At 48.9% G+C, this 27949-nt stretch overlaps 4 protein-coding genes across 15 annotated transcripts in view; 3 read left to right on the top strand and 1 right to left on the bottom strand.

Moving 5' to 3' along the window:
* The window catches only part of DPP9 (dipeptidyl peptidase 9), a 22367-nt gene extending 4731 nt beyond the window's left edge, over positions 1–17636 (top strand). For 3 of the 5 annotated variants that reach the window (XM_049808934.1, XM_049808933.1, XM_049808936.1), the window contains exons 3-21: positions 1459–1712; positions 4477–4589; positions 5656–5829; positions 6056–6224; positions 6377–6490; positions 6794–6922; positions 7430–7491; positions 8090–8190; positions 9656–9833; positions 10640–10805; positions 10914–10993; positions 12514–12666; positions 12883–13018; positions 13735–13880; positions 14178–14324; positions 14480–14632; positions 15201–15343; positions 15680–15791; positions 16295–17636. In XM_049808934.1, the coding sequence (XP_049664891.1) occupies positions 1459–1712; positions 4477–4589; positions 5656–5829; positions 6056–6224; positions 6377–6490; positions 6794–6922; positions 7430–7491; positions 8090–8190; positions 9656–9833; positions 10640–10805; positions 10914–10993; positions 12514–12666; positions 12883–13018; positions 13735–13880; positions 14178–14324; positions 14480–14632; positions 15201–15343; positions 15680–15791; positions 16295–16387 (2623 nt within the window). In that variant the 3' untranslated portion in view covers positions 16388–17636. Of the gene's footprint in view, positions 1–845; positions 961–1458; positions 1713–4476; positions 4590–5655; positions 5830–6055; positions 6225–6376; positions 6491–6793; positions 6923–7429; positions 7492–8089; positions 8191–9655; positions 9834–10639; positions 10806–10913; positions 10994–12513; positions 12667–12882; positions 13019–13734; positions 13881–14177; positions 14325–14479; positions 14633–15200; positions 15344–15679; positions 15792–16294 lie in introns of all 5 variants that reach the window. The other 2 variants (XM_049808938.1, XM_049808937.1) reach the window with 2 other exon arrangements.
* TNFAIP8L1 (TNF alpha induced protein 8 like 1) overlaps positions 1–27949 on the bottom strand; it is a 101199-nt gene that overhangs the window by 63434 nt on the left and 9816 nt on the right. The gene's annotated exons all lie outside the window — the stretch shown is intronic.
* LOC126042196 (procathepsin L-like) lies at positions 16638–22886 on the top strand. Of its 7 annotated transcripts, none has more exons than XM_049808954.1 (8): positions 18406–18493; positions 20569–20694; positions 20857–20979; positions 21233–21382; positions 21636–21860; positions 21948–22116; positions 22318–22432; positions 22641–22747. In XM_049808954.1, exons 2-8 carry the CDS (start codon positions 20578–20580, stop codon positions 22738–22740), a joined length of 999 nt encoding a protein of 332 aa, XP_049664911.1. In that variant the 5' UTR covers positions 18406–18493; positions 20569–20577; the 3' UTR covers positions 22741–22747. The 7 variants fall into 7 exon arrangements, with proteins under 7 accessions (XP_049664907.1, XP_049664905.1, XP_049664906.1 ...); XM_049808953.1 differs by having other exon boundaries at positions 18406–18510; positions 20466–20694; XM_049808950.1 differs by lacking the exon at positions 18406–18493 and adding an exon at positions 16638–16719 and having other exon boundaries at positions 20466–20694; positions 21636–22116.
* MYDGF (myeloid derived growth factor) lies at positions 22753–27949 on the top strand. Of its 2 annotated transcripts, XM_049808965.1 has the most exons (7): positions 22753–22835; positions 23713–23887; positions 24754–24804; positions 25538–25599; positions 25928–26009; positions 26612–26684; positions 27056–27949. In XM_049808965.1, exons 2-7 carry the CDS (start codon positions 23732–23734, stop codon positions 27133–27135), a joined length of 504 nt encoding a protein of 167 aa, XP_049664922.1. In that variant the 5' UTR covers positions 22753–22835; positions 23713–23731; the 3' UTR covers positions 27136–27949. The 2 variants fall into 2 exon arrangements, with proteins under 2 accessions (XP_049664922.1, XP_049664921.1); XM_049808964.1 differs by lacking the exon at positions 22753–22835 and having other exon boundaries at positions 23119–23887.

The following is a 27949-nucleotide window of genomic DNA, read 5'->3' as shown; positions in this document are numbered from 1 at the left end:
AAGGAAGTCCAGCTGTACTTTGGTGTAGGTTTGCTCATCTTCTGCTGTAATTGCATAAGATGTCAAACTAGGTGAGAACTTCCTTTTAGAGAGTTTGTTAGAAGGTGCAAGCTGATGGGGAGTCCTCAAGGAACACTCAGGGTTCTCCTGAAAAAGAGTCATGGTAGAAAATGGGCAGAGGCGAGTGTTTTCTTATGGTGATATAAACAACCATCCTTCTCCTTTCCCTGATTCTCTTTGCTGGGAAAGAATTTATTGTGCATCTTACTGAGTCCAAAGTCTTCAAGATTTGATTTTTGTGTAATTCTTCCTTAATCCTTAAGTATGACAGCTATGTCTTAGAAGCTATTCTGTCAGAATGCAGGTCACTGTCCCAGACGACAGGCAGCATTCAAGAAACGTGTAATTTGGAAATTCAAATCTTGGTGCTGCTGTGGACAAGGCTTTTTTTAGTGTAGTCCTTAGTCACTGGTTTGCCATCTTGATGCTGAGTCAAAGGTAGCGATTCTGTCTCCCTGGAGCAAACTTCTCCAGCCTAATTTTTTCAGTAAACTGAAGTTCTTCTGAAATTCTTTGTAGCATTCTTCTGAGTATCCCCAAAACAACTGATGTCCTCATAGAGCGAAATCCAGCTTCTCGAATGGGGTGACAAAAACTGGTTTCCCTAGTCCTAGGCTCATTCCTGCTTTGCAATAGATTACATCACTGACCTTGGGCAAGTCTGTTAGTCCACGTCTCCTCAAATTAACATTTGCTGTAGTTGCGTGTGGAGGCGTTTTTTGTAGACTCTCATTCAATAACTGCTAGCTTGGAAATGTATGAGGAATGCATGCCACGTTTTACAGGATACGACCAGGGTCTGTTACTGCTGTTGTCCTTCTGTTAGCAAAGGCAATTGCTCTGTTTTTTTCCTGTTTTGCCATCTCTCCTACTTCATTCCTGGCTGCAATAGCTCTTCAGGTAAGTGAGGTGCTGTGCTTGAGCTTAAACCTCTAAGTCATGAGCAGGCTTTCCTTTGGGATAGGAAGGGGACTTCACTTTTGTGGTCTTCCAGGGCAGAAGTTTATGTGCCTTTACGATAGGTCATAGCTTTGATGACTTATCCATCCAAATTCCTGGGGTGTTTTTCCTTTGAGTCAAGCTGATTATTTTCTGCACCAGAACTGCTGCTTGTACTTCCTTTAACAGCTTATTTCTATAACTAGTCCTGGGAGAGCAAGTTTTCTGAGGTTAGTATCTTCATTTACAGGACTCAGTATGGGATGGGAGATGGACTTTTCCTCTCAATACGTCGATGTATGTTTAAAATGTAATCTTTGAGTGCAGAGAATCCTAGGATCTGTAGTTTAAGGAGCGCCTGTTCTCTTAAGCTTGGTGCGTGCTTAGAGCTTTCCCTAAGCAACAAAATATGCCTGCTTGATTTTAAGGCTTAATTCTCTCCCTCAACTTCTCTCTCAGTTTTTTGTCCAGTTCTGAAGGGGAAGAGAGGATGACTGCAGTGGACACGCTATCAGACAGCTCTGAAGTGGTCGAGATGGAGGATGTGCCTTCCCAATTCCAGGTGCAAAAGCATTCTTGGGACGGGCTGCGTGACATTATTCACAGCAGCAGGAAGTATTCGGGCATGATAGTGAACAAAGCTCCCCATGATTTCCAGTTTGTCCGGAAAACAGAAGAGTCCAGCCCGCACTCTCATCGTCTTTATTACCTGGGTAAGCCAGCATGCCAGTCACCGGGTGTGAATATGTTACGGGAGAGCTTCTAGTCTAAAGAGGCGAGGAAAAGGATGGGAGGTATCTCCATTTATGAGATGGGGGAGCTGAGATTAAGTAACATTGCTCAAGGTTTGCATGCTCAATCTATAGCAACGCCTGGAACTGAGCAGAGACCTCTCCAGTCTCAGACAAGCGCTTTAACCACAGGTTTTCTGCTAAGGGGAAGTGTTGGCTAGCCAGACCTACCTCGTGACGGAGGTGTGAATGCAGTGTCCTTTGGCAGCCCAGGTCAGTCCAGGTGATGGGGCAAGAGAAGGGATGTTCCTCAAACTCAGGACTATCTTGTGCCTCTGTAGCTTAGGAGAAATGGGTTTTACTTGATTGATCAACCAGACTGACTGGCCAAGGAATTTGCTGTCAGTAATTACTAACTATATGTTGCAAGTTCGAGGTATTAATGGCAGGGTGATGGGGTCTCCCTGCTTTATTAAGTACCATGTAGGTAGAATGCTTTCAAGAGTAGGGGGAAGAAAAACAAAGATTAGGTGGGAATGAGCTATTAGTGGTATTCACAGGGAAATATCCTCTTCCTTACAGTAGGATTGAAAAACAGCAGAATGCTGTGTTGTACAGGTCCCTCATTACAGTTGGAGCCACAGTGTAATTAGTGACAGAGTGGTTGGATTTTACTAACTGGATAATTTTGTGGTTGGTAACATGGGAAGCTTTATAGACTATAAAGAGTTTGTTATGCTTTGGGGCATGAGCTGATCATTACTGGGCTAGTAAAGAAATTGCCTGATGTGCAACTCCATACAGCAACTGCTTTCCTGAAATGACCCTGGTTTTTTTTCCTTCTTTTTTGAGTTGAGTGTAGGTCACTGTAGGACATAGGATGCTGGATTTGAGGGACTGATTTGTTTTGTCATTAAGCAGCTCCTGTGCGCCAGTGACTTGATTTGTTACAGTTCCTCATACATTCTTACGACACAAGTGCTACTGTAAAGGGCAGTATCCAGAGTTAGCTTATTTTTCTTGTTGAGTCTGAACAGTAAGACTTAAAGCTGAATGTATTTCAAGGCCAAGTTGACTTTGATACAGGTTTTTGATCTAGATGACTAAAGAACTAAGGATCTAAGTGGCTAATTTAAAATTTTTTTTAATGTTGTTCTGTTGTATGAAATGGCAACCAGACTAGCTACTGGCTGTTTGGTGTTCTGCATGGGCGTGACTCTTGCAGGAGTCAGAACCAGGAATGAAGATACACGAGTGTCTTTTCAGTGTTCTTTTCCTTAAGGAAATGTATAGGGCATAGAGAAGATTGATCCATCATTTAAGATCAGTATCTGCCAGGTAATACTGGCGTACCTCTTCTCAGGCATTCCTAATAAAGGGTAAATGCTGATTCTTTCTTTTGCCATAACGAGCATCTTTTGAGTTGAATACGGTGCATTGTTAAATACTCAGAACCCATTTCAGCAGTTCATAAGTGTTTAACGTCAGTGTGCTATTACTGTCCCAACATTAAATAACATTTTCAAGTTTTTATGTGAATACTGTTAGTGACTGTATGCCGAAGAGTAGGATGAAGACTTCTGAAGAACTTTACTGTAGGGGTTGAATACTTTTCTCCACTTGGGAACAAAGTATAATGTCTTTTGGGGAGGAAGGCAGTATTTTTCTTGTAATTGCTGATTGATTGTAGTCAGTCTGAGGTCATTGTAGAAAGTACTAATATAAGGAGAAGAGAAGTCCAGGTCACAGTCGGATGAATGTCAAATGTGTGTATATATAGTAATTTGTTCCTATCTGCAGTTTTTTCTGTTTGGACATCTTAAATCGTTCCTGGGCTATCCCCATAGAATTTTATGTTGTATCATGGCAGATGCTGCTTATATTAAACACCACATGCTCAGCACTTTGGTGTTTCTGTATCTCTGTGGATTATATGCTCACATATTGCTTTGCTTCCTGAGTACTTATTAATATTTCAGTTTTAATTTTAAGTAACTGTACTGCTGGGTGAACCGGCTGAGAATCTTTCTGTTTTGCCCAGAACATGTGCAGAGTAGACAATATCAGGGCACGTTTCTCTGTGTGAAATTCTCATCTAGGGAGTCTCTACAGCATACATAGAGGGCAAGTTCATGGTCTTTGATTTTGTTGAAACTCCCAAAATCGTGTGTCAGGATATTTTATTTCTCGTGGTTGTTTTGGAAGTTGGATGAAGGCCAGTATCTTATGTGATAACCACAGTCAAAGGCTTACATAAAATAATAAGGTCTTTTGACTATGTAGTATACTGTTTCACATTTGAATGGGCTCTCTAGAGCTTCCAAGCTTTTTCTTCCCCTCTTGCAGGCTGCTGCGTTGGCCTGAATGAGGTCCCTGTAGCAAATTTCTGGCTGAGAAATGTGGAGAGTAATGTTGAGTCACCCATTCAGGGAGTGGCTTTTTTCAAGTGGATCTAGGGCATGGGTTGAACAGTCCACAGAGAGAAAAGTTGGACATAACCAATTCTGAAGAGGTTGGTTAGTGTTAAAATCTTGCTTGGAGAAATTTCTGAATAAATATCTAAATTTAAATAATTTAGATATTATTCTGTGATTGAACTGGGAGCTGCTTGGGAATGACAGCTGGTAAAAGCCTCTGGATAGCCCCAACCCTTCTGTTATCAGACTTTTTTTTCCAGTTTGTTCTTGGTTTTCTTTGACCTGGCTAACTAATCTTAAGAAGGATGATGGTTTTGTCCTCCTAATAGGAATGCCATACGGTAGCCGAGAGAATTCCCTTCTTTACTCGGAGATTCCCAAAAAGGTACGGAAGGAGGCCTTGCTACTCTTGTCATGGAAACAGATGCTGGATCACTTTCAGGTAAGCCGAAGTGTGACAAACTTGGGTTGACAGTGCTTGGGAAAACTGGCTGATGTTGCAGGGCTGGTATGGTGGGTACTACTCTGCTGAACAGTATGGATAATAGCATGGCAGCGTATAAGACACAGAGAATGGTATTGGTAGGAATGTTGTCTTGAGAATTCTTTGCTTCATAATACAAGATAGTCACTTGTATGTGCAACAGAGCTGGCAGTGGGAGTGAAACAGCAGTTGATGTGGCAAGCAAAGGGCTGACCTAGCAAAGAGGACTCTGAACTAGCATGTAGTCTGCCTCAGATTACGTGCTATCAGGACAGTGCACCTTTCTTCTGGGTATCTTGTCTGGGCTCTTGCCATGCTTGTTTCACGTGCTTGGTGGAATGCCTGTCTGTCATCTTTCCTGCTTTTAAGGAAGTCAGGAAAGTTGAGTTTAAACTGCTGCATCTGCCCTACACTCTATTGCAAGTGAACCAGAAAGAAGGTGAATTTTCCCCTCCCTGATTTCAGTATCTTAGTGTCCCTTGTCACTAACAGCATTGATGAAGAAGAGAGTGGAGGGTGTTTTTCTGTCTTCCCTCCTAAAAAGGTTCCTGGCGGAAAAGAATTTAGCTCTCTTGTCCCCATTTGGATTGCTAGTCCTCTTCAGGGTAATTCAAGATCCCCGGAAGAGCTTTTGTTTGCAGTGTCTGACATGGAAACTGTTTGTGAAGGCTGTAGATAACGTCATTAAGTTAATTGGTTACATCTGATTTGCATAAGCAGAGCAAGTGCAGCTGTCCTCAGTTCATGCTGAAGTGCCAACTGCAGAAATGATAGACTCGCAATTCATCCCTCTTATGTAGAGGGAACTTTGGGGCATGTGATTGGTTTAGTCGTCCTGGAGCACACCAGTAGCCTAGAGTATAGTAGTTATGGACCTGTATGGTAAGACTGCTGGCTGGTTTTGGCTGGTATGTTGTATTTTGGGCATTCACAGACTAGTTGGTGCCAGTCTGGGACCATTCCTGTTCTGTGAAAGTTTCTCTCCTTGCAGATTCTTTCAGATTTTCCTTTCCTTCAATACTAGGCAACCCCTCATCATGGGATGTATTCTAGAGAAGAGGAACTCTTGAGGGAACGCAAGCGACTTGGTGTCTTTGGTATAACATCTTATGATTTCCACAGTGAGAGTGGCCTATTCCTCTTCCAGGCCAGCAACAGCCTCTTTCATTGTCGAGATGGGGGCAAGAATGGTTTCATGGTGAGTCTGCTAGTGATTTTATGACTATCACCTGAAATGGACTTAATGGTTTTGATTGGCGATAGCTGCACTTCTGCATCTGTTTGGTTGTGGTCATTTCTCTTGTGTCCTATCAGGGCTATGTTTGCCCTCATTTCGTGGGCTGTACTGTATCTGTAGTTTAGGCCTTTTAAATATGAAGCTGGAAGCTGATTTGTTACAGAGCTGTTTGTGTCTGTTGCTGTAGGTGTCTCCAATGAAGCCTCTGGAGATCAAGACTCAGTGCACAGGGCCACGAATGGATCCCAAGATCTGCCCTGCTGACCCTGCCTTCTTTTCATTCATTAATAACAATGATCTGTGGGTAGCAAATATTGAGACAGGAGAGGAGAAGCGGATGACATACTGCCATAAAGGTAACTGGTCCTTCTTGCCAGAGAGAAAAGGAAATGCCTTCTGACAAATTTGGGCTGGAAGGGCTCATGTCTTATTTCTTTCCAGTACATTCTTCTTTTGGATCTGCTTTTTCTAAGGAGATGTAAATGCAGTCTCCTTTGTTCCTCTCCAGGCTTAGCCAATGTTCTTGATGACCCCAAGTCTGCTGGTGTAGCCACTTTTGTCATTCAGGAGGAGTTTGATCGGTTCACGGGCTATTGGTGGTGTCCCACAGCTTCCACAGAAGGTCAGTCAGTGTTCTGCTTATCAAATTCTGATGCTGTAACTGCTGCTGGTCCCTGATATGAATGATATTTTGAGCAGGGTTTTCCTTTGGCCTGGGTTTGGTCTGTTTCTGGGGAGGCCACCTGAAGGAGCAAAACACAGAGGGATTAGAATTGTGCTCTGAGGAGTATTCACAGGTGGTCACTAGGAGCTGTGGCTATACAGGAGATGTACACCCTGCACCAGAGTGTATTGCCGCAGTGCTCCAGGCGAGTCAGAAACAGCTGGAAAACACTGTAGCAAACATGCTTACTATCTGTCCTAGGTTCAGAGGATTTAAAAACACTGAGGATCTTGTATGAGGAAGTGGATGAGTCAGAGGTGGAGATAATTCATGTTCCTTCACCTGCCTTGGAGGAGAGAAAAACAGACTCCTATCGGTACCCCAGGACAGGTAAGTGAAATACCGTGGGGCTGCTAATGCAACTCTTGACTCCTGCTGGCAGCAGCAGTGGAATTTGTGCTGTAAACTTTGCATGATTAATCTGGGTACTTACTAGAATGTAGAAGCTGGTTGTAAATGTTGAGGCCTAATTGAGTCTCTGAGCCCAAAATCTACTGCAAGAAAGGAGCGGGATTTAAAGTTCAGCTTAAATGAAAGGATTGCTGAGAAAATGGAATATATCTGGTGGTGTATGCTGGAATACATTTTGAATCCTGTCTTTCCTCTCCCTCCTGAGAACATGCACAGCCAACTAGGCAAGGCAAAAGCAAACTTTTCCCATACCCAGAATGACTCTTGTGATTACACTGGTGTTTGCTCACATACATAATTTGATATTTGTACGTTTACACAGAGCCATTTTGGTAGGACCAGGGTTAGTTCTTTTCTGGAAGCTGTATTGCTTATAACTATGGTTCATATTGGTCATCGTGGTGTTCTTTCACTCCTTCTCTGCAGGCAGCAAAAACCCCAAGATTACGTTAAAACTGGCAGAATTTAAAACGGACAGCAAGGGTAAGGTAAGTAATAATAACTCGGAATGGGATATTGCACAGGAGGGCTGACTGCTGCTGAAACTCCCTAGAATTAAGACAAGGTCACTAAGAAATCCTAGATAGTGTTAGCCTTTGTTTTCATCCTGTTGTAACACCTGGTTCTATAATGCATTTAGATAGTGTTAGCCTTTGTTTTCATCCTGTTATAACACCTGGTTCTATAATGCATTTATCCAAGAAACACAAAAAAACTTTAAAATGCTGAAAAGTATTGTTCCGGTGGAGACGCAGCTGAGAGAAGGGAGGGAAGCAAGAAATAGGGTTAGCCTGGTATACCACACTGTCAATAGTAGCGCAGGAGGATTGAAGCTCAATCTAATCCTGGGCTTCAGTCCCTGGCTGTATCCTTTTCTGTGGCTGAATGCCAAAATCATTTTGCTTTGAAGCTTGTTTTTCCCTTCTCTTCCTGCCATTTGTAGAAGGGCTTGCTTCTCCTGGCCTGACCCTTGCTGATGCCAGTAGTTAAACTTCCTTATTCTCCCATTCTGCTGAGCTTCCATAGGAGGAGGTGGGGAGGCCTGGTAGCAGTCTGATTTGATATTGGACCTTCCTCTTGCTGTAGATCGTGTGTGCTCAGGACAAGGAGCTGGTGCAACCCTTTGCTGCATTGTTTCCGACTGTGGAGTACATTGCCCGCGCTGGATGGACCCGAGATGGCAAATAGTACATAAGCTTTTCTTCCAAACTAATGCTCCCAAGGGCTTCCCTGGCTGAACTACCACAGGCCCTTGACATGCTTTGTATTGTAGTCATGACCTGGTTTTAAAGCCATGAGTGCCCGAAATGGCACATAAGTATTTGGTTTCTTCAGTGTTATAACACCCTAAAAGTAGGAATTAATCAAATGTAGACCAGAGTGACAAGCTGTGGGGTTTAAGTCACAACCACAAAGTTAAATGACATTGATATATTAAGCGAGCAGTCCTAGGGACTTCTTTCGAGTTGAAGATGTTTAACACAAGTACAATAGGCTTCCTGCTGAAAATGAGAATGTACTGTAAGCAGCTTTATCATTATTCATTGGTCCATTGTGATCAATGCCGAATGTATCATGGGAAAGTGGGCAGTCTGCATGGTGCTAAGTCCTTTGTGCAGTGTGTACAGGGGGAAAAGATTGCTCTGTGACCGGTGTGCTCCCATAGCTTGCTATTGCTCCAAATGTGATACACAGCCTTGTGCTGGCCAGCCTTCCCTGAAGAGTTACAGAATTCACACCAATCTGATTGGTTTGAAATTTTAAAGCTCTTAATTTTTTCCCCTCAAAAGCTTGCTTGACTGTTAACTAGTTTCTGTGCAGATCAAGTTAAGGTGACTTAGCTGTCTTTGAAGATTGCATTCTGTAACTCATCATTAATTTTCTGCTCTGGAAACTAAATTCATACAGCTTTACAGAAGGTAATCCCATAGGTGATTCTTATGTTCTGCACCAGAGCTTATCTAAATGTGCTGAATATATCAGTTCATGAAATCCACAGTCACTGAGATGCTAGGGACAACTGGCTCTTTTGAAAGTCTGTCTTAATGATGAAACTTCCCTTGATGCACTTCCAGGCCTTGGGGTAGCCGCACTATGCAGCGGTGGCTTGCCATCTGTCATGTTGAGAGGCCTGCAGTGCAGCACCACTTCAAATGACTCTCCTTGGAGAGGAACAAGGCTGAGACTGAAGCGACTCCTTCACTTGGCAGTTGTCTTAGGTCTGTGCCTTTCCCTGCTAGTGCAGCGTGCAATGAGGAAGCTACAAATGGATCACTTTAAGAGTGATTGCTTCAGCTCGTTAGGAGCTTGCTAGAAAACAAATGGTGCTTCCTGATGAAGGGGCTGTCCAAGGAAGAGTTATGTTCTGGAGACAGGGTTCTGTTAACAGTGCTCCCTTGGAATAGACACTCTGGCAAATCTGTCAGACATCTTGTCTGAACGATACCCCTGTGAAATACCAGAGATGTCTGGCAATACATGTTTGTTGGCAAAGCTTCCAGGAGATTAGAAAGCAGCAATGATGAGAAAAGCTTTGCATTCAGATGCCTAAATCCTTTCTCCTGGGGGGCGGGGGGGAAGAGCTGCATGTTAGTGTTAGAAAGGGACATCTATTCTGTGGTACTGACATTCATCTCCAACTTCTTTCCCCAGTGCCTGGGCTATGTTCCTAGACAGACCTCAGCAACGGCTGCAGCTAATCCTTTTGCCTCCAGCGCTCTTTATTCCAGTCCCAGAGAATGAGGAGCAACGCGCTGAATTTGCCAAAACTGTGCCAGAAAATGTCCAGCCATTTGTGATCTATGAAGAAACCACTGATGTGTGGATAAATGTAAGAGGCTCGGGGCTGGGGGGGAGAAGACAGGCTTCCCCTTCCTCCCCCAGTTAACCATTTTCATGTTGGCTGTGTGTCCAGTTTAGTCCATGCTCCAGCAGACTGCTTTGCTCTTTGGTAGTGCCAGATTTGGTGTTAATTCAGGGGGTTTGATAAAGCCATTAGAAGGACTTCCATGCACTCGGCACTGGAAGAGATGAGGATCCTGCCATTTTCTTGTAGTTGGAACTGCTCATTTGGTTCTTGCTAACTTTCTTGGTGAACACAGGCACTTCAGACACTGACACTTTTGCATATAACACTGCCATTCTTTTGGGGTTATTTTATTACAAGATTAGATGGCTTCTTGAAGCTTGAGCAACCCTAATCCCTGGAATCTGTTGTACTTTTTTAGGTTAACGGACACAGGGGTCAGGGAATAAACTTTGGCCTCTAAGATTAAGTGTCTTTGTACTGAAGCGACCAAGGGGCCTGAAGTTCACACCATGGCCTTCCTAAGGTGTTGGAATAGCAACCATCTAGTGGAACTCACATAGCTGAAACGTCTAGCTCGGAGGCAAGACTGGTGCTGGTTTTGGTCGTAGCCATGGAAAGCCCAGAGCACACAGTCTTCTACGTGGACCCAGGGTTTCTTTGTGGTAATAGGAAAATACAGAAGGGCTTTTTCCCACTAGCTGCTCATCTGAGATATTTCTCCCCCATGGCCTTTCCTTTGAAAGCCAGTAGTTCAGCACTGACTCCCTTGGCTATGTCTTTGCTGTCTCAATACAAATCACTGGTGTGTCTTTTGCCTTGTGTGACAGGTTCATGATATCTTCTATCCTTTCATCCAACCGGAGGGAGAGGAGGAAGAACTCTGCTTTATCCGAGCCAACGAATGCAAAACAGGTTTCTGTCACCTGTACAGAGTCACAGCGGTCCTAAAGCAAGGCAGCTATGACTGGGTGCAGCCATATGTCCATAGTGAGGGTAAGAGTGGCACTTTGTTGGCGTTTCAGCTTTGGGAGCTCCCTCTCTGATCTGCTTGTGTTGTCTTTTGGGGAAGCCAGTGATTTATTCTCATGTTATTTCTTCTAGATGATTTCAAATGTCCTATCAAAGAGGAGATTGCCCTGACTGGTGGGGAATGGGAGGTGTTGGCGAGGCATGGATCGAAGGTAGTGGTTATTTTTATTCTCTCTTGTAGTGTTACAGCTCTGCATTGTCTGCCCACAGTCCTGGCCTACGCCCTGTTACGCCTGGGACCAGCTAGAACTACTTAAGCTTCATTTTGTTTCTCTTTTTATTGCTGCCTCTGCTTTCCCCAGAAGTGCTGTAGTCCAGTGCACATTGAACTGATTGCCTTTTTAATCAGACTTCAGATTGCTCCTTAGGTAAATCCCATGAGTGAGTCAGGCCATAAAAAAAGAAAAAAGTCTGAGGTTCAAGAGCAACAAAGAACTATTTTGTGGAGAAGCTTGGGACTGCTGCCTTTGCCAAAGCATTTTAACCCCAATGAGTACTTGTGAATTGGAAATATGTCCTAGCGCTTAGAGTGAACTCTTGGTCTCCAGCTGATCCCTCAGCAGAGCCTTTAAGAAGGAGGCAGCTAGGGAGTATAAAGCAATTTAGAATATGGAGAAACTGTATCTGTTATTGGTTGCAGAATAGACAGAAATGAATTCTTATTAATCTTGTAGAAACCTAGTTCCATTTTTGCTTCAGGAATTAACTCCGAGTTTGATCTTTAACGCTCCCAGGTGATTTCTGTCAAAATAAAGACCTTGTCTGTTCATTTCCAATTAATCTGGATTTTCACTTCTCGCTTTTAAAAAGGCCTACGGCTCCATGCATTTGGTTTCTGCTGCTTTTCCTCAATCTGCAATTAACCTGCTGTCCCTCCCCATGTGGATTCTCACTGTACATGCTGTTGATTTTGGCCACAGCTCTTCCCTGCATGTGTTGTGGCTAAAATTGTGTTAGCAGCAATTATTTTGATGCATTTGTTGCTCCACAGGGCTCTGCCCAGTTTTCCTGGCCAATTGAGTTGGATATTTTTTTCCCTTTGCTGTCCAGTGGTCTTCAAATTGCGGGTTAGCCAGAAATAGCATTTGGAAACCGTAAGGTGGAAAACAGTTCAGTTACTGTTGCTGGATGAATGCAGTATTTAACAGCTGTAGTCTTTATTCCTGGCTGGCCAGTTGGTTTTTAGAAGCAGCTTTATCTGGACATTAAAAACATATTTTAATGTGGCTTGAAGTTTGGTACTGTTAGAGCTATTAGACTGATCCTTCCACAGATGGGAATTCATTATCATGATTGCTGGAAAAAATACACATATACCCTTATAATCCAGATGTACTATGGGAAGATGCCATATTTAAGCACAGAATCTTCCTACTTCCACCTGTGTGGAACAGAGCCCAACTTTTTATGCTCAGTAGTAAGCAAATGCTTTGAGTCTCTTAAAGCTGAGTGACTGCTTTTTGTTACTTCATTGGACTATATGCAGTTTTCCATGAGTGCTGCGTATGTGTTTTCTAGCCACAGGTGTTGTGTATGGTCCCTAATGCCGTGAGCAGTCTGTCATGGTCTATTTGTGTTTTAAGCTGACTCTGCTTGGGGACAGACTGTTTGAACTAGCAAAGGAGCAGTAGTTGTCATCCTTCTGTTGCTGAGCCCTCTCTTTCCCACATAGATCTGGGTCAATGAGACTACGAAGCTGGTGTATTTCCAAGGCACAAAGGACACCCCGTTGGAGCACCACCTCTACGTAGTCAGCTATGAGTCTCCTGGAGAAATTGTGCGACTCACCACTCCGGGCTTCTCCCACAGCTGTTCAATGAGCCAGGTTTGTTGTTTCTTAGATACAAGAGGCCCTAGTCTCCTGACTGACAGGGATCCTAACTAGGAATGGTAATGAATCATGACCAGTAATGAGTCCTGAGGGCTTCTTTGTCTTGGTTGCTTGAGATGTGGGAGCTCTTGTCTGAGAACTGCATGGAGGAGATTAGATGTGGGAAATGAAAGACCTTGTTCCTCTAACTCTTCTCTCTCCCATTTGTAGAACTTTGACATGTTCATCAGCCACTACAGCAGTGTGAGCACTCCACCTTGTGTGCACGTCTACAAGCTCAGTGGCTCTGATGATGACCCGCTCCACAAGCAGCCCAAGTTCTGGGCTAGCATGATGGAGGCAGCCAGTAAGTCCTGTAGAACATGTCGGTGCTTGGTTATGTCTGTGATGCTCTTCCTAATAGTAGTAGCCAAAGGTGATGGAGAGGGAAGTGGCCCAAGTAACTCTAAGGGAAAATGAATTGTGTTATCTTGCAGAGGAGATATCTCTGGCGGATAGCATCCAGGAAATGGTATATGGGCTTTTAAGATGTTACTATTTCATGCTTTGAGCGAAAGCAGTGCTCCAGGGTTTACATGACTGTGGTTTTAGGTGTTTTTTCATTCACGATTTGTCTGAAGAGGGAGGGGGCAAGTATCTGGGATGCAGCAGCTACTTCATTCTAAGGCTGTAGGCTTTAAGGTTTTAGGTACAGCTCACGGCAGCACCTGAATCCCTCCTGCTCCTGCAAATGTTTTCTCCATTTGACCCATCCCTGTTGTTAACCTTCCACATCTTGCTGTTATGGCATAGAGTGCTTTGTCTGAGAATACCCAGCTGATGCTCTTTTCTTGTGTGATCCCTTCACTCTTTATATGGCCTATTGCGCTATGCAGGCAGATAGAGGCTGTGTTTCCCAGCAAGAGGCTTCTCTGAGAGGCATTGCTAAGGCTTGGTATGTTTTGGTATTGAAAGAGCCCTGTCTAGGGTCAAATTTGAACAGAATGAGCTTGTTTGGGTGGGGTAAGGGGCAGAGCCTGCTGCCAGTTATGGCATTGCTAGTGTCTGAACTTCCTTCTGCAGGTTGTCCCCCAGATTACGTCCCACCTGAGATCTTTCACTTCCGCACTCAGTCAGATGTTGAGCTCTATGGAATGGTCTACAAACCTCATGATGTCCAACCTGGGAAGAAGCATCCCACAGTGCTCTTCGTGTATGGAGGCCCTCAGGTAATAATCCAAATTAACTGCTGGTGTCAGGCATGGCGTTGCTGCCCAGAGCAGAACTCTGTGTAGCTTGGTCATGCATCAAGACTTATACTTCGGTTAGCAAGGAGCACTGGACCTGTGCTCTGACCTCTGCTTCAAACCTCAGATGATTTTTCCAGCACTGAATCTGATTTGCATGGCTTGATAGCTTGATTAATGGCTGCTGTCCAGCTTGGGATTCTACAGAGTGGGACAGACAGAGGAAGGTACTGGAAGGCAGCTGCTCAGCTCTGAAACTTTTCTTCCCTTCTCCTGCAGGTGCAGTTAGTGAATAACTCCTTCAAAGGAATCAAGTACTTACGGCTAAACACACTAGCATCCCTAGGCTATGCTGTGGTAGTGATTGATGGAAGGGGTTCGTGCCAGCGCGGACTCAAATTTGAAGGGGCACTGAAAAACCAAATGGTAATGTACTACTTTTGTTGATGAATCCCTACTCATTTGCTCTTTCTAAGGCTGCCTGGCTGCATGTTTCCTGTGTGAGTGGTGCTTTTGTCTTTTCTTTCTCAAGCTTCTAGATTTAGAAAGGCACTAACTTGAGCTTCCTTGTTGCCTTTTAGGGTCAGGTGGAAATAGAAGACCAGGTGGAAGGTTTACATTATGTAGCAGAAAAATACGGGTTTATCGACTTGAGTCGGGTAGCCATACATGGCTGGTCATATGGGGGTTTTCTCTCCCTCATGGGTCTTATCTGTAAACCCAATGTCTTCAAGGTAAGTCTGGACGTGGGGCTGTCACCTTGGGACACTTAGCTCTCAGCTTCTGTAACTCTTAGCATTGAGTTGGCTTTTTTGCTTGATATTTCTGATGGACAGGTGAAAATGTTCCTCAGTCCTGCCTGTAGCTCCTGGCTACAGTCCTGCATTCTGCTTACAGATCATACCTGTCTGAGGTTTGATGAGAATAGGGTCTCTGGGATGGGGTTGTTCCCTAGTGACTGCCCATGGAGGACTTAATCTAGCATCCAATGAGATAACTGATGCACTATTCCTAATCCCCTTCCCAAGTCCCCAGCACAGTTTATGGATCATTCCACAAGTCCTCCTTGAAAAGGGGAAGCCTTCAGTGCCAATGTGCAGGAATTTGCCCCATTGTGACCATAAGAAGAAAAGCAAGAGGGGGGATCTGGGTTTTATGTGGGTTTGCTGTAGAAGAGTCCTGGTCTGAGTGACAGAACAGTCCAGAGCCTGTTTTTCCTTCCTCTTCAGGAAGACAGGGAACACTTGAACTCTTTAGCACGTGATAATTGAGGCTGTCTCCTGCCACCTATTTGTTTGACAGATTGCTATAGCAGGTGCTCCTGTCACAGTTTGGATGGCATATGACACCGGGTATACTGAGCGGTACATGGATATCCCAGAAAACAACCAGCAAGGTTATGAGGCTGGCTCTGTGGCATTACATGTAGAAAAGCTTCCCAATGAGTGAGTACTGTGGGGTTGAGCGATCTGCTAAAAACCTGCTCCTGGGTCCTGCTTGGTGCCACCAGTTGCACCTCTGCTGAATCCCAAAAGAATGGATGGATTCTTGTCCCGTTTAATTTTAACTGATGTGGCCAGTCGCTGCCTTCTGCAGCAAGCTGGGGCATTGTACCCCAGCCCTTTTGCCAGGGAGGGGTTGAGGACCACGTCCATGGCCTTACACTATTCTGACTGCCTGACCATTGCTCAGTTTTGGCTTATGGACTGGCAGCTCTTTGCTCAGACCCACTGCAGAGCTTTTTATGTGGTTTCTCATCCTATCTTTCATCCCATCTCCAGGCCAAATCGTTTGCTCATCCTCCATGGCTTTTTGGATGAAAATGTGCACTTTTTTCACACCAACTTCCTGGTATCACAGCTAATCCGGGCTGGAAAACCTTACCAGCTGCAGGTAGGAAGAACAAGACTGAAGTGGGAAGGTCCCTTAAATCTAGAAAGAGAAAACATTTTGTGCTGTGTGTTCTGGGGGGTAGGAGAAGGTGGAGGCAGATGCTTCCACATCTTGTTGCAACGTAGATGACAGTAAATGCCTAGTTCGACTCCAAGAGGTGGCCGGGAGGTGGCACTGTGGCTGTTTTATTGCTGGCAGATGTGGCCTGTATTTAAAAGCACTTGCAAACAGGGCTCCTGCCCTAGGCCTGGAACTTTCTTTCTCCGCTGAACTGTTGCTGTCTCACTTGGCTGGTGGCAGCAGAGGTGGCTGACTCGCCGAGCAGACTAGCAGCACATGCCAGCACAATGAGGCGGGGAGGGGGCTGGTGCTCTAGACATTCCCTGGCACCTCTTTGTCCCGACGGAGACTGGGTTGAGCGAAAAGGGCTGATGTGAGGGAGGGTTGTCTGTGCTGAATGAGCCGCTCCTGGCTAACTGCCCTGTCTCTCTGCTTCTGCACAGATCTACCCCAACGAGAGACACAGTATTCGGTGCCCTGAGTCAGGAGAGCACTATGAAATCACGCTGCTGCACTTTCTACAAGAATACCTCTGAGAGCACAAGCCTCTGCAAACTGGACACTGACAGCTCATCCTCCCCCTCCTGTGCCCTGCCACTACCGCCTCCCTCGACAGCCATCTAACCCAGAGCACAAATGGCTGAGTGCCCACGTCCGGGCTGGGTGTCCCCCCCTGAGCGAGGGGGGAGGGTGGAGGGCACCTTCCCTTTGGACAGTGCCACCTTCTTTCACTTTCCAAGCTGGAGGTCTGCCCCTGCTCGGCTGCTCGTCCTGTTCCTCTCCTCCGGCCTGGCTGTTAATGCTTTTTTTGCTGCTACTCCCTCTATCCTGGGAATCAATGGACAGTGGTCTGTCTCCCGAGGCTGAGGTTTGTGTCCATCTCTCTCTCCCCCATCCTTTTCCCCTTCCACTGCACCTTTGCAGTTCCCATGCTCTTACCTGCAAGAACTCAGTGCCTGTGTTGGAAATGGAAGAGCCGAATCAGCAAGCTGCCTTAAGCCAGGAGTGGGAGGGAAGAGAGAACTACCTATTGTTAAGCCCCAGGGGAGCTGATCGCTGCTGCTGCTGTGTCCTGGCCCTGCTGCGACAATGTGGAGCCCTGGGATGTGAAGAGAGCTCTACAGAAGCATGCAACACTAGTCTTTTCTATTTTTCAGTTTAATTTTGCAGAGCAGATGGAGGAAGTGGCTGGGGTCGGTAACAGCGTCCTCTGATACCTTTCTCTAATGGCCGCTCACAAGCAGAGTAGTGCCAACAGGTAGCACGGCAGCTGAAGCAGCTGGCTACAACCAGAGATCATCTCTCCAGAGATCGCAGCAGCATTTGGGTTTTTGCAACACAAGATGGATAATATTTATGCAAATCCTCCCTCTCTCTGTTCTCTGTGCTGCCTCCTGATCCCACCTTCTCCTTCCCTGACACCCTGAGCTTTCAGATGTGCACTGAAATTGGCTGTGCTTCAGTTCTCTGCGGGTCAGTGACTGTTCCCCTTGCCCGTCTACTCAGCAAATGCTCTCTTCTGGTTTTTATTTACCTGGTCAACAGGAACTGCAGTTCTGGGGAGGGGGGATTGAGCAATTGCACCTCAGGGGAGCACATACCCCCCTCAAGCCAAGGGTTCTGCCAGGGGCAAAAAGGAAAACAAATGAAACCCAAATGAACCACGTTGACTTGCCCTGGAGTATTTTAAGTGCGTATTATGAAAAGAAAATATTTTTATGGATTCTTATTCTTTTATAATTATGAGTGTAAGATGTAGCGACTCATTAAAATATTGGAAAGAGATACGCTGGCTGGCATTTGTGCGTTTTTGGAGTGCAGGAGAGAGGGCTCGGGAGGAAATGGCAGCTGGCTCACAATAGCCGAAGCCGTGTCTGTGGTAAAAGCAAAGCGCTCTGTTCGGTTTCTGTGCTGAGCAGTGGAGAGAATATTAAATCCCTGATGTTCCTCGGGGGAAGCATGATCCAAGCAATTGAAGATGCAGGGTGGAGAGTTGGGAATCCTGGGCCGTGTTCTTGGCTCTGCCATTAAGGCACTGCATGACCTTGAGGAAGTCAGACATCTCGTGCTTGCGAATACCAACCTTGGCACTGGAGGTCGGTACCTCACCCAGCACCCTGACTCCCTCTGATGACTTAGGGGGATGCAGCTGCTCTGATCCAAGTGCTCGCAGCTCTGATCCCACGCTAGGACACACAGAGCTGCTTTTTGCAGGTGCTGGGCCTGCCTATGCTTGCCCTCTCTGGAGCCTTAAAGCTTACAAAACCTGGCCTTGCTGTTTGCCTTTCTATATGGGAGTCAGGCTTTAATTAAACTGCTATTAAATGCCCTGAGGATGCAAGCTGGAGGCTTCTTGTTTTAAATGCAAAGCATCTTACAGCTGGATTATTTTGCTCTCTGAACATAGATGTGAGCATATTTGTTGCCCCCTTCTTGTCCCCGTGCCCAAATAATTGTCCCAACCATTGCAGTTGTGGTTTAGCTTCTGTTGCGCACCCTGTTGAGTAACCCCTGGTGCAGCTTTTGAGGTTGGAGGGGCGGAAGGGGATGTAATGGAGGAAGTTGCACATCTCTGAAATTTCCTTGAGAGAGATCTGCAGACAAAAGTTGCTCCCCTTTCTCCCTGCCTTCTTCAGAGCCGGGTGGGTACCAGTGGATGGTAAGAAGCTTTATTTTGCAGGGTTTGTTTCCTTTCAGTCTTTAAACTGCTTTTTCCTGTCCCAAAAGAGCAAGTGTTTCTTAAAATGTCTGCAATGCACTCTTAAAATGCTCTTGTCTAGAAGAGTTTACAAATCTGTCAGCTCCTTTGATCCTCCAAGCTTGCTTCTGAAGCTGTAGGATTATTCGATGCCATAAAAAGGGGTTGGTTTTCTTCTTTTGGGGATTGAGAACCCTGAGAGGTATTAACTGGGAAATCACCTACTGCAATCCTGAGCTTTTCAATATGTAAGAGGCTCGGTTGGGGATTGAAATACAAATTATGTGGGAGGCCCCCACCCAGCTGTCCTGCGGGAAAGGTAATGGGAGTATGAAGCATGGTGCAGCTGGGTTCATGGTATCTCTTTCAGATAGAGGATTTGCAGCTGTAGCATGAAGTTGAGTTAATTTCCTGAGTGAGCAGTAATGGCCGGAGGAAGCGGCGGGTGCTGTTAACGGGTGCCGGGGAAACCGGGCAAAAATGACTCTTCCTCAAGAATTGGGACTCAGCATGAGAGTGGTTTGGGAGGCATTTCTCCCATGAAAACCCAACAAGTGGGGCTTTATTTTTAGGCAGAGGATGTGGAGGGAGAACAGATGTTCCAGATGACTTATTTTTAAAACAAAACACTGCTTGAGCTACAAAATTAGCTCAGAAAAGCCACCGCTTGCCCTGAAAGATGCTTGAATGGAAAACTCCAACATCTCCATTCCCAAAACACGTGGAATAAAGGTGCGACAACGGCTATCACTCTTGGAAAGCCACATCAGTGGAAACTCTGTGTTTGGTGATTAGGGGTGTCTCAGGCATTTGATCTCTCCTCTGCTGAGGCCCTGCCGTGTGCTGCGTGGCTTTGCGGAGCAGCACGCCCAGGATAACTGAAGTTGCTCAGAAATACCAGGGTCCATCAAAGGAGGCGTGGGGCGTGAGGCAGCGATGCAAGGAAGACAAATGGCTGCGGTGGAGGGGGGCTGGTGGTGGCAGGAGCCGGGCCGGGGCTGGGGGAGGGCTGTGTGTGTATGCTGGCAAAAAGAAAGGGTGTAAACTGATACTGGAAAATCCTCACGGAGGGATTCTGGTGAAGCACGTATGCATGGGTGTCCCGCCTTCGTGCTGGGACAGATGCGAGGCTTCAGTCATTGGTATGGAGCGGCGGCTCCTCCGCCTCCCCACCTCTGTAGAAAAAACTCTTATCTCTGGTTCCAGATCGAGCCCCTTGCTTGGAGGCTGGTACAGATTTCTGCTGGCTTTCAAGTGAAAACAGCTTCATCCTGGCCCAGCGGCTGTGGCTCTTGCTCCGCTGGGCTGTTCTGTTTTGCCTCGAGTCCCAAAGCTGCTCTGGGTTGGAGCCGGGAGGCTGAGTTGTAGCCAGCCAATGTGCAAACCTTGTTGTGGAGGGGTCCAGACATGACCCTGCCTTCCCTGCTCATCCTTTTGTTTGGGGCTAGATCCTGCTGGGTGCGGAGTCACCGAGCAGCGGTGGTTAGCTGTGCTCCTTATCAGTGGTGCAGGGAGAGCTGCGGAGGGGGATGCTGCTGTGGGAAGGAGAGGAGAGGGACGGTCCGGTGGCAGAGAAAACCAGCAGGTTTTGCAAAGAAAAAGAGTGGGAGAGGCCATAGGGAGCGTAGTGGGGCAGGGAGGAGGTGACAGCCAGCATCGTCCCTGCCGTTCTCGCTGCCCTTTGGTCTGCGTTTGCCTCCTCCTGCCGTCCAGGCTCTGCTCTCTCGCAAAGCTGCTGGTTCCTCTCCTAAAAAGGACAGTTAAATGCCACCCAAAGAACAGCTAAGACCTCCTAAAGCTCCTGTCAAAACAGCAGCGTGGCCACACAAAAGCTTATTGAGCTGAAGCAACCAATGTATGTCTCTTCCCTCTGGCTTGGCCGGTCTGCTTGCATTTCTCTGCCTCCTCTAATCCAGGCTTGGAAGGACTTGTCCTGCTCCCAGCCCGTGGCCCCAGCTGGTAGCCATGGGGCTCAGCCTGGGGGACCCCTCTGACCCCAACTCTCGCCGTTGCCCCCAGCTGGGTGCCATGGCCCTGCGGCTGGGGCTGCTGCTGGCCCTGCTGGGCTGCACCACGGCACCAGATCCTGCCCTGGAGGAGGCCTGGGAAGGGTGGAAGAGCCTCCACGCCAAGGAGTACCCAGGGGTAGGTCCTGCAACCCCCAGGCCTCCCAGCACGTGCTGGAGCTGGCTTCGGGGTGGGGGGTCTCACTCCAGAGCCACCCATGTGCACCCACCACATCCCATGTCCCCATTCCCCCCGCGGGGGGGACATTTCTGATCCTGTTCCTGCTCTGCCTCGTGGCAGGAGACTGAGGCTACCCGCCGGGAGGTCTGGGAGAAGAACCTACGGCGCATCCAGCAGCACAACTGGGAGGAGACGCAGGGGCAGCACGCCTTCCGCCTGGCCATGAACCACTACGGGGACCTGGTACCTATCAACATGCCCGACATCTTCCCCAGGGATCCCTCGGGGCACCCAGGGCTTGATCTGGGGACCGGGGACCTCTCAATGCCCCCAGGGCTTGATCCGGGGACCGGCTAACCCCAACCTTCTCTGTGGGGAGCTGCGGGTGCCCCTGGGGCTGGGCTGCTTCCCGGGGGTCAACCAGCTGGTGGGGAGCTGCGGTGCTGCTGGCCTGGCGTTCGTGGCATTACCTGAATTTTCCCTTGGTGACCTGCAGACCGACGAGGAGTTTAACCAGCTCCTGAATGGCTTCACCCTGGTGCGGCAGGAGAAGCCAGCACCACTCTTCCAAGCGTCAGCAGCCCTGAAGACCCCGGTGGAGGTGGACTGGCGGGCGAAGGGCTATGTGACACCCGTAAAGAACCAGGTGGGCGCGGGGTGGGGGTCCAGCTAGGGCTGTGTGGTGGGTGCCAGAAGTCTGGGCAGCAGAAACAAGCAGCAGCACCCTCCCGAGCACCAAAAAAACCCTCTGGGCAACCCAGAGAAGCAGCTCCTGTAGTTTTGGCCGCTGCAGTTTTGCAGCTGAGGAGCTGGAGAGCAGCTCTGGCGGGTCACGGCATCCCTCTCCGGCAGGTTTTGGGGCGATGCTGTGACCCCCTTGCTGTCCTCATCTCACCCAGGGTCACTGCGGGTCATGCTGGGCGTTCAGTGCCACAGGGGCCTTGGAGGGGCTCGTCTTCAACTGGACCGGGAAGCTGACGGTGCTGAGTGAGCAGAATCTCATTGACTGCTCCCGAAAGCTGGGCAACAACGGCTGCCACGGCGGCTACATGACCCGCGCCTTCCAGTACGTGCACGACAATGGTGGCTTGAACTCGGAGCACGTCTATCCCTACACGGCCATGGTAAGGGAAGGCGGGCGGCCCTGGGGACACAGCAGAGCAGTGCCAGTGGGTCCCAGCCCCGATGTCACTCTCTCTCCCTCCTCTCAGGACACCTCCAGCTGCCGATACAACCCGCAGGACAGGGCGGCCAACTGCTCCACCATCTGGCTGGTGGCCCAGGGCAGCGAGGTGGCACTGGAGCAGGCGGTGGCGACCGTGGGCCCTGTGTCCGTGGCGGTGGACGCCAGCAGCTTCCACTTCCACTTCTACAAGTCGGGTACTGTCTCGCTCTTCGTGGCATGGATGGGTAAACTGAGGCAGGGCTGCCTCACTGCACGGGGTGGGCTGCTGAGCCCTTGTTGAGCCCCAGAGTTTTCCCAGGGCACCCAGCCCGGGGGAATAGGATCCACCACCCTGCTTTCATCTGGAGAAGCAATCAGGTCTGGCCCCCAGCTCACCCCAGCTCTGCTCTTCCCAGGCATCTTCAGCAGCATGTTTTGCAGCCAGCGGGTGAACCACGGGATGCTGGCCGTGGGCTACGGCACGAGCCAGGAGCGTGGGCGCAACGTGAGCTACTGGATCTTAAAGAACAGGTTAGGGGCTGAGGGCGTCCTCCCAAACCCGCCGCCCCTTTCACCCCCATGCACAGCCTGTCCCCCCTCCATGGAGCTGCATGGCAGGAGCATCCCTGTCCCACAGGGTGCTCTGGCTCCCGTCCCCGTCTCGCTCGCCCTCCCCGAGCAGGGCCGGTTCTCCGTGCGTGGGAACACGGATGTGCTCATTCTCCATCTCTTCCTGCAGCTGGTCGGAGGTGTGGGGCGAGCGGGGCTACATCCGTCTGCTGAAGGGTGCCGACAACCAGTGCGGGGTGGCCAACCAAGCCAGCTTCCCCGTGCTGTGAGCCAGGACATCCCTCCCTCCCCGGGTGTCTCTCCCCGCCCTGGCTGCAGATCCACGGCTGTTTCCTTCTGGAATAGGAGTTTTTGTTTGTGCATGGTGAGAAGTAATTAAAAGCGGCGTGGCTAATCGCTCTGCACCTGCAAATGGTGGCCAGGCAGGGTTTGGTAGCTGAAGCAAGGCTGATGCAGCCGGTCCTTTTCCTGGTGGGAAAGGCAAAGCTCCTTCCACACGATGCTCGGCTTTCTCTGCGTCTTTCCTCCCAGCCCGGCCATCTCTTTCCCCTCCTGCGGCCCCTTTTCCTTCCCGCTGAATCCCAAAGGCCGCCAGCCAGGCCTGGATTTTCTGGCCGTGACTGCAGTTCTGCCCGACCCGACGGGGGCCGACCCAACCACACTGACCCCGCACGCCCCAGCTCTTTTAAAAATAGGTCTTTACCCCATTAAACCCACGTGACAAAGCAGAAAATGAACCTTTTCCCCCATCCTGCTTTTTATTTCCCCTCCCAAGCCCCCGGGTTCTGAATAATTTGGGGGATTTACTGCCACGCACGCACAGCCCACAGCAGCCTGGAGGGCGAGCGGGGGCCAGGCTGGGGTGCGAGGGGCTGCAGGGATGGGGGGGCAGAGCCCGTGGCAGCCCGGTGGCAGCGTGGGCTTCCCAAAATATCCCATGGCTGCCCCATATCCCCCCTATGGGGAGCAACCACGCAGCGGAGCGTGGCCCCTGGGGCACCGGCCGGGGGGAGACTGCTGTCTCCGTGTCTCCATGTCCCCTTGTCCCACATCCCAGTGGCTCCTTGTCCCACTGTCCCCACGGCTCCTTGTCCCAGCGGTCCCCTGTCCCCACGGTCTCTCGTCTCCAGCGCGGCCCCCAAAGGGTTAACCCGCCCGGCCTCTCTGCCCACACCCAAGATGGCCGCCGGGGCGCCCGCTGAGCGGCCGCGGCCCGTATTGACCCCTCCCGCCCGCCGTAGCCCAGGCTTCCTTTACAAGATGGCGGCGCCCAGCGGAAGGAGCGATCGGCGGCTGTGGGCCGCGCTGGTGCCCGCCGCCCTGCTGTGTCTGGCGGTCCGGGCAGCGGAGGAACCGAGCACGGCCGACTTCGACGTACGGCCCGGCGGGGAGGTTCACTCCTTCTCCCGGAGCCTGGTGAGAGGCGAGGAGGGAGAGGGTGAGGGTGAGGAGACGGTACGCGCCTCTCCCTGATTGGTTGAGGGGCACGTCGCTCTCGCTTCCCGCCACGGGGATTGGCTGCTAGCGAGGGAAGGCGGGACGTGCTGGTGGCTGGGAGCGGGGGTGGGGGGACGACGGGGGGACACGACCCCGCCTCTGACGGGGGCAGGGGAGGGGGTTCCCAGGGGGAAGGGGGTCCCCGAGGTGGGGGTCTTCAAAGGCAGGAGGCTCCCAGGGAGAAGGGGGGTCCCCAAGGAGGGAAGGAGCCCCCAGGGAGAAGGGGGTCCCCAAGGAAAATGTGTCCCCAATGAGGGACAGTCTGCATGGTGAGGAGATCCCCAGGGAGGGAGGCTTGCCATGGGGAAGGGGATCCCCAAGGGGGGTTTCCAAAGGGAGGAGGTAACCCAAGGGGAAAGAGGGCTCATCAGGCGGAAGGGGGCCTCGAAGAAAGAGGGTCCCGATGGGAAGGAGTCTCGCCAAGGGGAAGGGGCCCAATGGAGAAGGGGGCTGTGGGTCCCTGGGCCACCCCAGAACGTGAGTCCTCACCCCAGCACCACGGGGTCCTGCTGACACCCCACGGGGGATGAGGGCGGCATGGTGCCTGGCTCTGTCTGCGCTCCACAGAGGTCTGGACTTGGACATGGTGCGTGCTCCTCCTCGGTCACCCCCAGGGTGAGACCACCAGGGGCTGAGAGACCACCAGGGGCTGCACCGTGCTGCTGCACCGGTAATTCTCTTGGGTATCTCCAGATCTCGCGTCCTTGCCAAGAAGTGGCTGATGGTGAACAAAGAGAAGGTCCTGCTCGACGGAGGCTGCTCACTGTTTTTTTCTCTTCTTCTAGGGGGATTACACCTGCACCTTCACATACTCAGCTCAGGGAGGAACAAACGAGGTGAGTTGGGCAAATATTCGAGTGTTTCCCTTACTCTTGGTCTCTATGGCTGTACAGAGTGAGAAGCTGTTCAGGACAATTTTGTTTGTGATGAGCTGATTCCAGGGACCAGGAGCTGTGAGGAAGGGTAGTTGCACCGTTTCCAACGCTGTATGTTTGCAAAAGTGACTTGTTGGATTTGCTCCCTGAACGGAAACATCTTTTGTGTGTTGCAATGATGCTGTGGTTCGTGAGGCTGTGACATTTGAAAGGCTTAACAAATCTCTGGGCTAGATGTTTCTGGAGAACACGGAGTGACATTTTCATACCCCGACTGGTAGGAAGGACCTCATAGGAGTAACTCCTGTGTTCTTTAGGAGGCTTGAAGTTTTTTTGCAGCTTGTATTGCGGCTGCAATAAGTGCTGTGCAGATACACAGCTTGCACTTTATTATCTGCCAGTGCTGTTAGAATCGGGTCCTTTTCTTCTAGCGTAAAGGGAAAGGAGACTTTAACTCTTTTCTGAGACTGTACTAACGAAACTGTGGAGAGGAGAGGGCAAGCAGGCCTTGACCTTTGTGCAACACAAAGTAAAAGGGGCCGTCAGCAAGTGTTGTGTAGTTATGTTGTGCTATTTTAGAACGGTTGAAACTTGTCATGCCTGCAGCTGGGAGGGGAGGTGACTGGCCTCAGGGGTGAGTGGGAAGTGCGAAACTCTTACCCACATTAACTGTTTGGACCTCTCCCCTCTGCAGCAATGGCAGATGAACATTGGAGTCAGTGAAGACAACCTGCTCTTCTCCTGCTCTGTCTGGAGGTGTGTTCTTTAACCCCAAATTCTCGAAGGCAAAAGCAACAGTAAAGCAGGTGGGATCTGGGCTGGGGACCCTGCCTCCCGGCTGGGTCTGCCTCTCTGCAGGGCAGCACCGGAGGGCTTTCCTCTCCTGAGAGATGCTGCGACTCTGGGTGGGCTTTTTAGCCAGGCGGTGTTTGTAAATGCTGTGTTCTCCCCTCTCTGCCCTCCTCACTAGATGGAGCTACAAGAGAGCCAGAGGTGGCTGTAGAGGAAAGGAACCATGAATCCTGAGCTCATCTGCACCTCCACCCTCTCTGCCGATGTCAAAGACTCTGCTTTCTTGTTTCAGGCCCCAAGGGAAGTCTTATCTCTTCTTTACCCAGTTTAAAGCTGAAGTGAAAGGAGCCAAGATAGAGTATGCCATGGCTTATGTAAGTCCCAGCTGATCACTTAGAAGCAGGCATGTGGGAGGCTGCTATAAAACATGAATTGGACACGGAAAACATTTATTAGAAGTCTGTGCAATAAAATGTACTCCATCACATCCCTAATTAGAGAGTGGTGGCAGTGAGGAGAGTGGCTGCAGGTAGGCTCTCCTGCACCATTTTATTTCTGCTCCCTCAACACCATTGGATTGCCGCTGGCTTTGCCAGCATTGGTGACTCCAAAAGACACCATCCTGCCAGGGTGCACTGCACAAGGGGAGTCTTGGTTTGTCTGAACAAATTGCATGTGACGAAGTAAATAAAACCTCTGCTGGTGCTTTTGTCTGGTTCATTCTTCCATTTCCCAGTCTTCAGTGGTGAGGCTTTCAGTCACCCGAAGGATACAAGTTTGTGCTTTAATAGGAAATGGAAAAATAACCAGAGATTTTTCCTTCAGATTTCCTTTGTGCACTTAATTCTTTCAGTTCACATTATTAAAACACAAATTTGTTCTTTTTCAAAACGTGCTGTTGTTTGTTTGTTTGCTTTAAATACAGTAGCTTCTTGGATTGCCTCAACTGCTTAAACCTTCTTCCTTCCCATTTCAGTCTCAAGCTGCAGTGGGTGGACAAAGTGACATCCCCTTAAAACAGGAAGAATTTGAAATCACCGAAACAACAGGTTTGTGATTGAGAGAACTATGTGAGAAGGGGGCTGGTGTGGGAGACAAGCCTGGCTGTCCGCCAGGAGATGAGGATTTAAGCTTAATGCAGATAGGTGACAATGTATAGGAGGACAGCACATGTTATGGAGCCAGCGGTACAGTGCTCTTGATCCATAGCTGGCAGCAGGATTCTATGGGTCCCGTTCTGGTGTAAATGTTCAATTAGCTTGGGGGAAGAACGGGTTTATCACAACATGCTTGTCGCGTGCATGAGAAGGAAGTGCAATGCCCGACTTGCTGGCTTTATCGTCCTGGAAAGGAACCAGCAGGGCTGTTTTGTTCATGCCTTACCATCTGTTTATCCTATGCTTGTTTTCTCTCTTTCCAGTGTCTCACAGGGAAGGCAAGTTCCGTTTCGAACTGTCCAAACTCATGATTGTAGCAAAAACACCCCGTGACGAGCTGTGACCCTGAGGCTAGTGTTGGGCCGGGTGTTTTGGCCAGAAGAGCATGGCAGATAAAGAGGATTACTTGTTAACTGCAGGTTTTTTGGTTGGCCAAACCTTTTATGTTTTCCATATTGAAATGTGCTAGGGTCCAACACAAATGGGGCTTGGAGGTGTTAAGACAGATGCATTCTGTCTTGTGTCAGAGTAACAATGTGCTTTGCAGCTGGAAACCTCCTCTGAGACTCCTGATCTGCAGCCAGCCATTCTGTCGCCTGCTTTCTGCTTGGTTGATCTGCTGAATATGGTAAAGCTCTCCTCGAACAGGGGCTCCTTATCTCCCTTGCTAGGAAGAGCAATGCAGAAAGATAAGTGGCTGGATTTAAACATGGTTTGCTGAAGGAAAGTTGTTAACTCTATAGTCTCTGGAGGGGAGACAGGATTTCTCTCTTTGCAAGCGTGACAAGAGGAAATAATTAAATTGGGTGGGAGGGGGAAGGAAGGGATAGAGTTGGCCAAAGCTGTTTGACTCCTTGTTGAGTGCGGCTACTGAAGACCATCGCTGGCTTTGCTGGGGAGGATGTTCTGGACCTGCCCTAGTGCAGAGCGCAGGCTGGGATAACTTGACATGGGGAAGGCAGAGCTGCTTATTCTGACACAACCCAGGAATCAATCCAAGCAACACTTTCATGTCTCAGTACAACTGCAGGACTATTTTCTACATACAGAAGTGATTTTTTTTCTTATCTAGAGTAATTACAGTGAGGGAATGTGGAATTCCTTTCCTGTGTAAATACAACACAAATAAAGAAATAAAGCATAACGCTCTGGCCTCA

Source organism: Accipiter gentilis, chromosome 8 (genome assembly GCF_929443795.1).
Source record: "Accipiter gentilis chromosome 8, bAccGen1.1, whole genome shotgun sequence".
In the NCBI taxonomy this organism is placed as follows: domain Eukaryota; kingdom Metazoa; phylum Chordata; class Aves; order Accipitriformes; family Accipitridae; genus Astur; species Astur gentilis.
This window is presented reverse-complemented; position numbering and strand designations above follow the sequence as displayed.

What these genes read in the sequence shown, in the direction of transcription:
- MYDGF (XM_049808964.1), top strand. Translation starts at nt 23,651, where the DNA reads ATGGCCGCCGGGGCGCCCGCTGAGCGGCCGCGGCCCGTATTGACCCCT. An exon ending in ACTCCTTCTCCCGGAGCCTG is followed by an intron (nt 23,888 to 24,753) that starts GTGAGAGGCGAG and finishes CTCTTCTTCTAG; the next exon opens with GGGGATTACACCTGCACCTT. An exon ending in TAGAGTATGCCATGGCTTAT is followed by an intron (nt 26,010 to 26,611) that starts GTAAGTCCCAGC and finishes TTCCCATTTCAG; the next exon opens with TCTCAAGCTGCAGTGGGTGG.
- LOC126042196 (XM_049808949.1), top strand. Translation starts at nt 20,515, where the DNA reads ATGGGGCTCAGCCTGGGGGACCCCTCTGACCCCAACTCTCGCCGTTGC. An exon ending in TGACACCCGTAAAGAACCAG is followed by an intron (nt 21,383 to 21,635) that starts GTGGGCGCGGGG and finishes CATCTCACCCAG; the next exon opens with GGTCACTGCGGGTCATGCTG. An exon ending in CTTCCACTTCTACAAGTCGG is followed by an intron (nt 22,117 to 22,317) that starts GTACTGTCTCGC and finishes TGCTCTTCCCAG; the next exon opens with GCATCTTCAGCAGCATGTTT.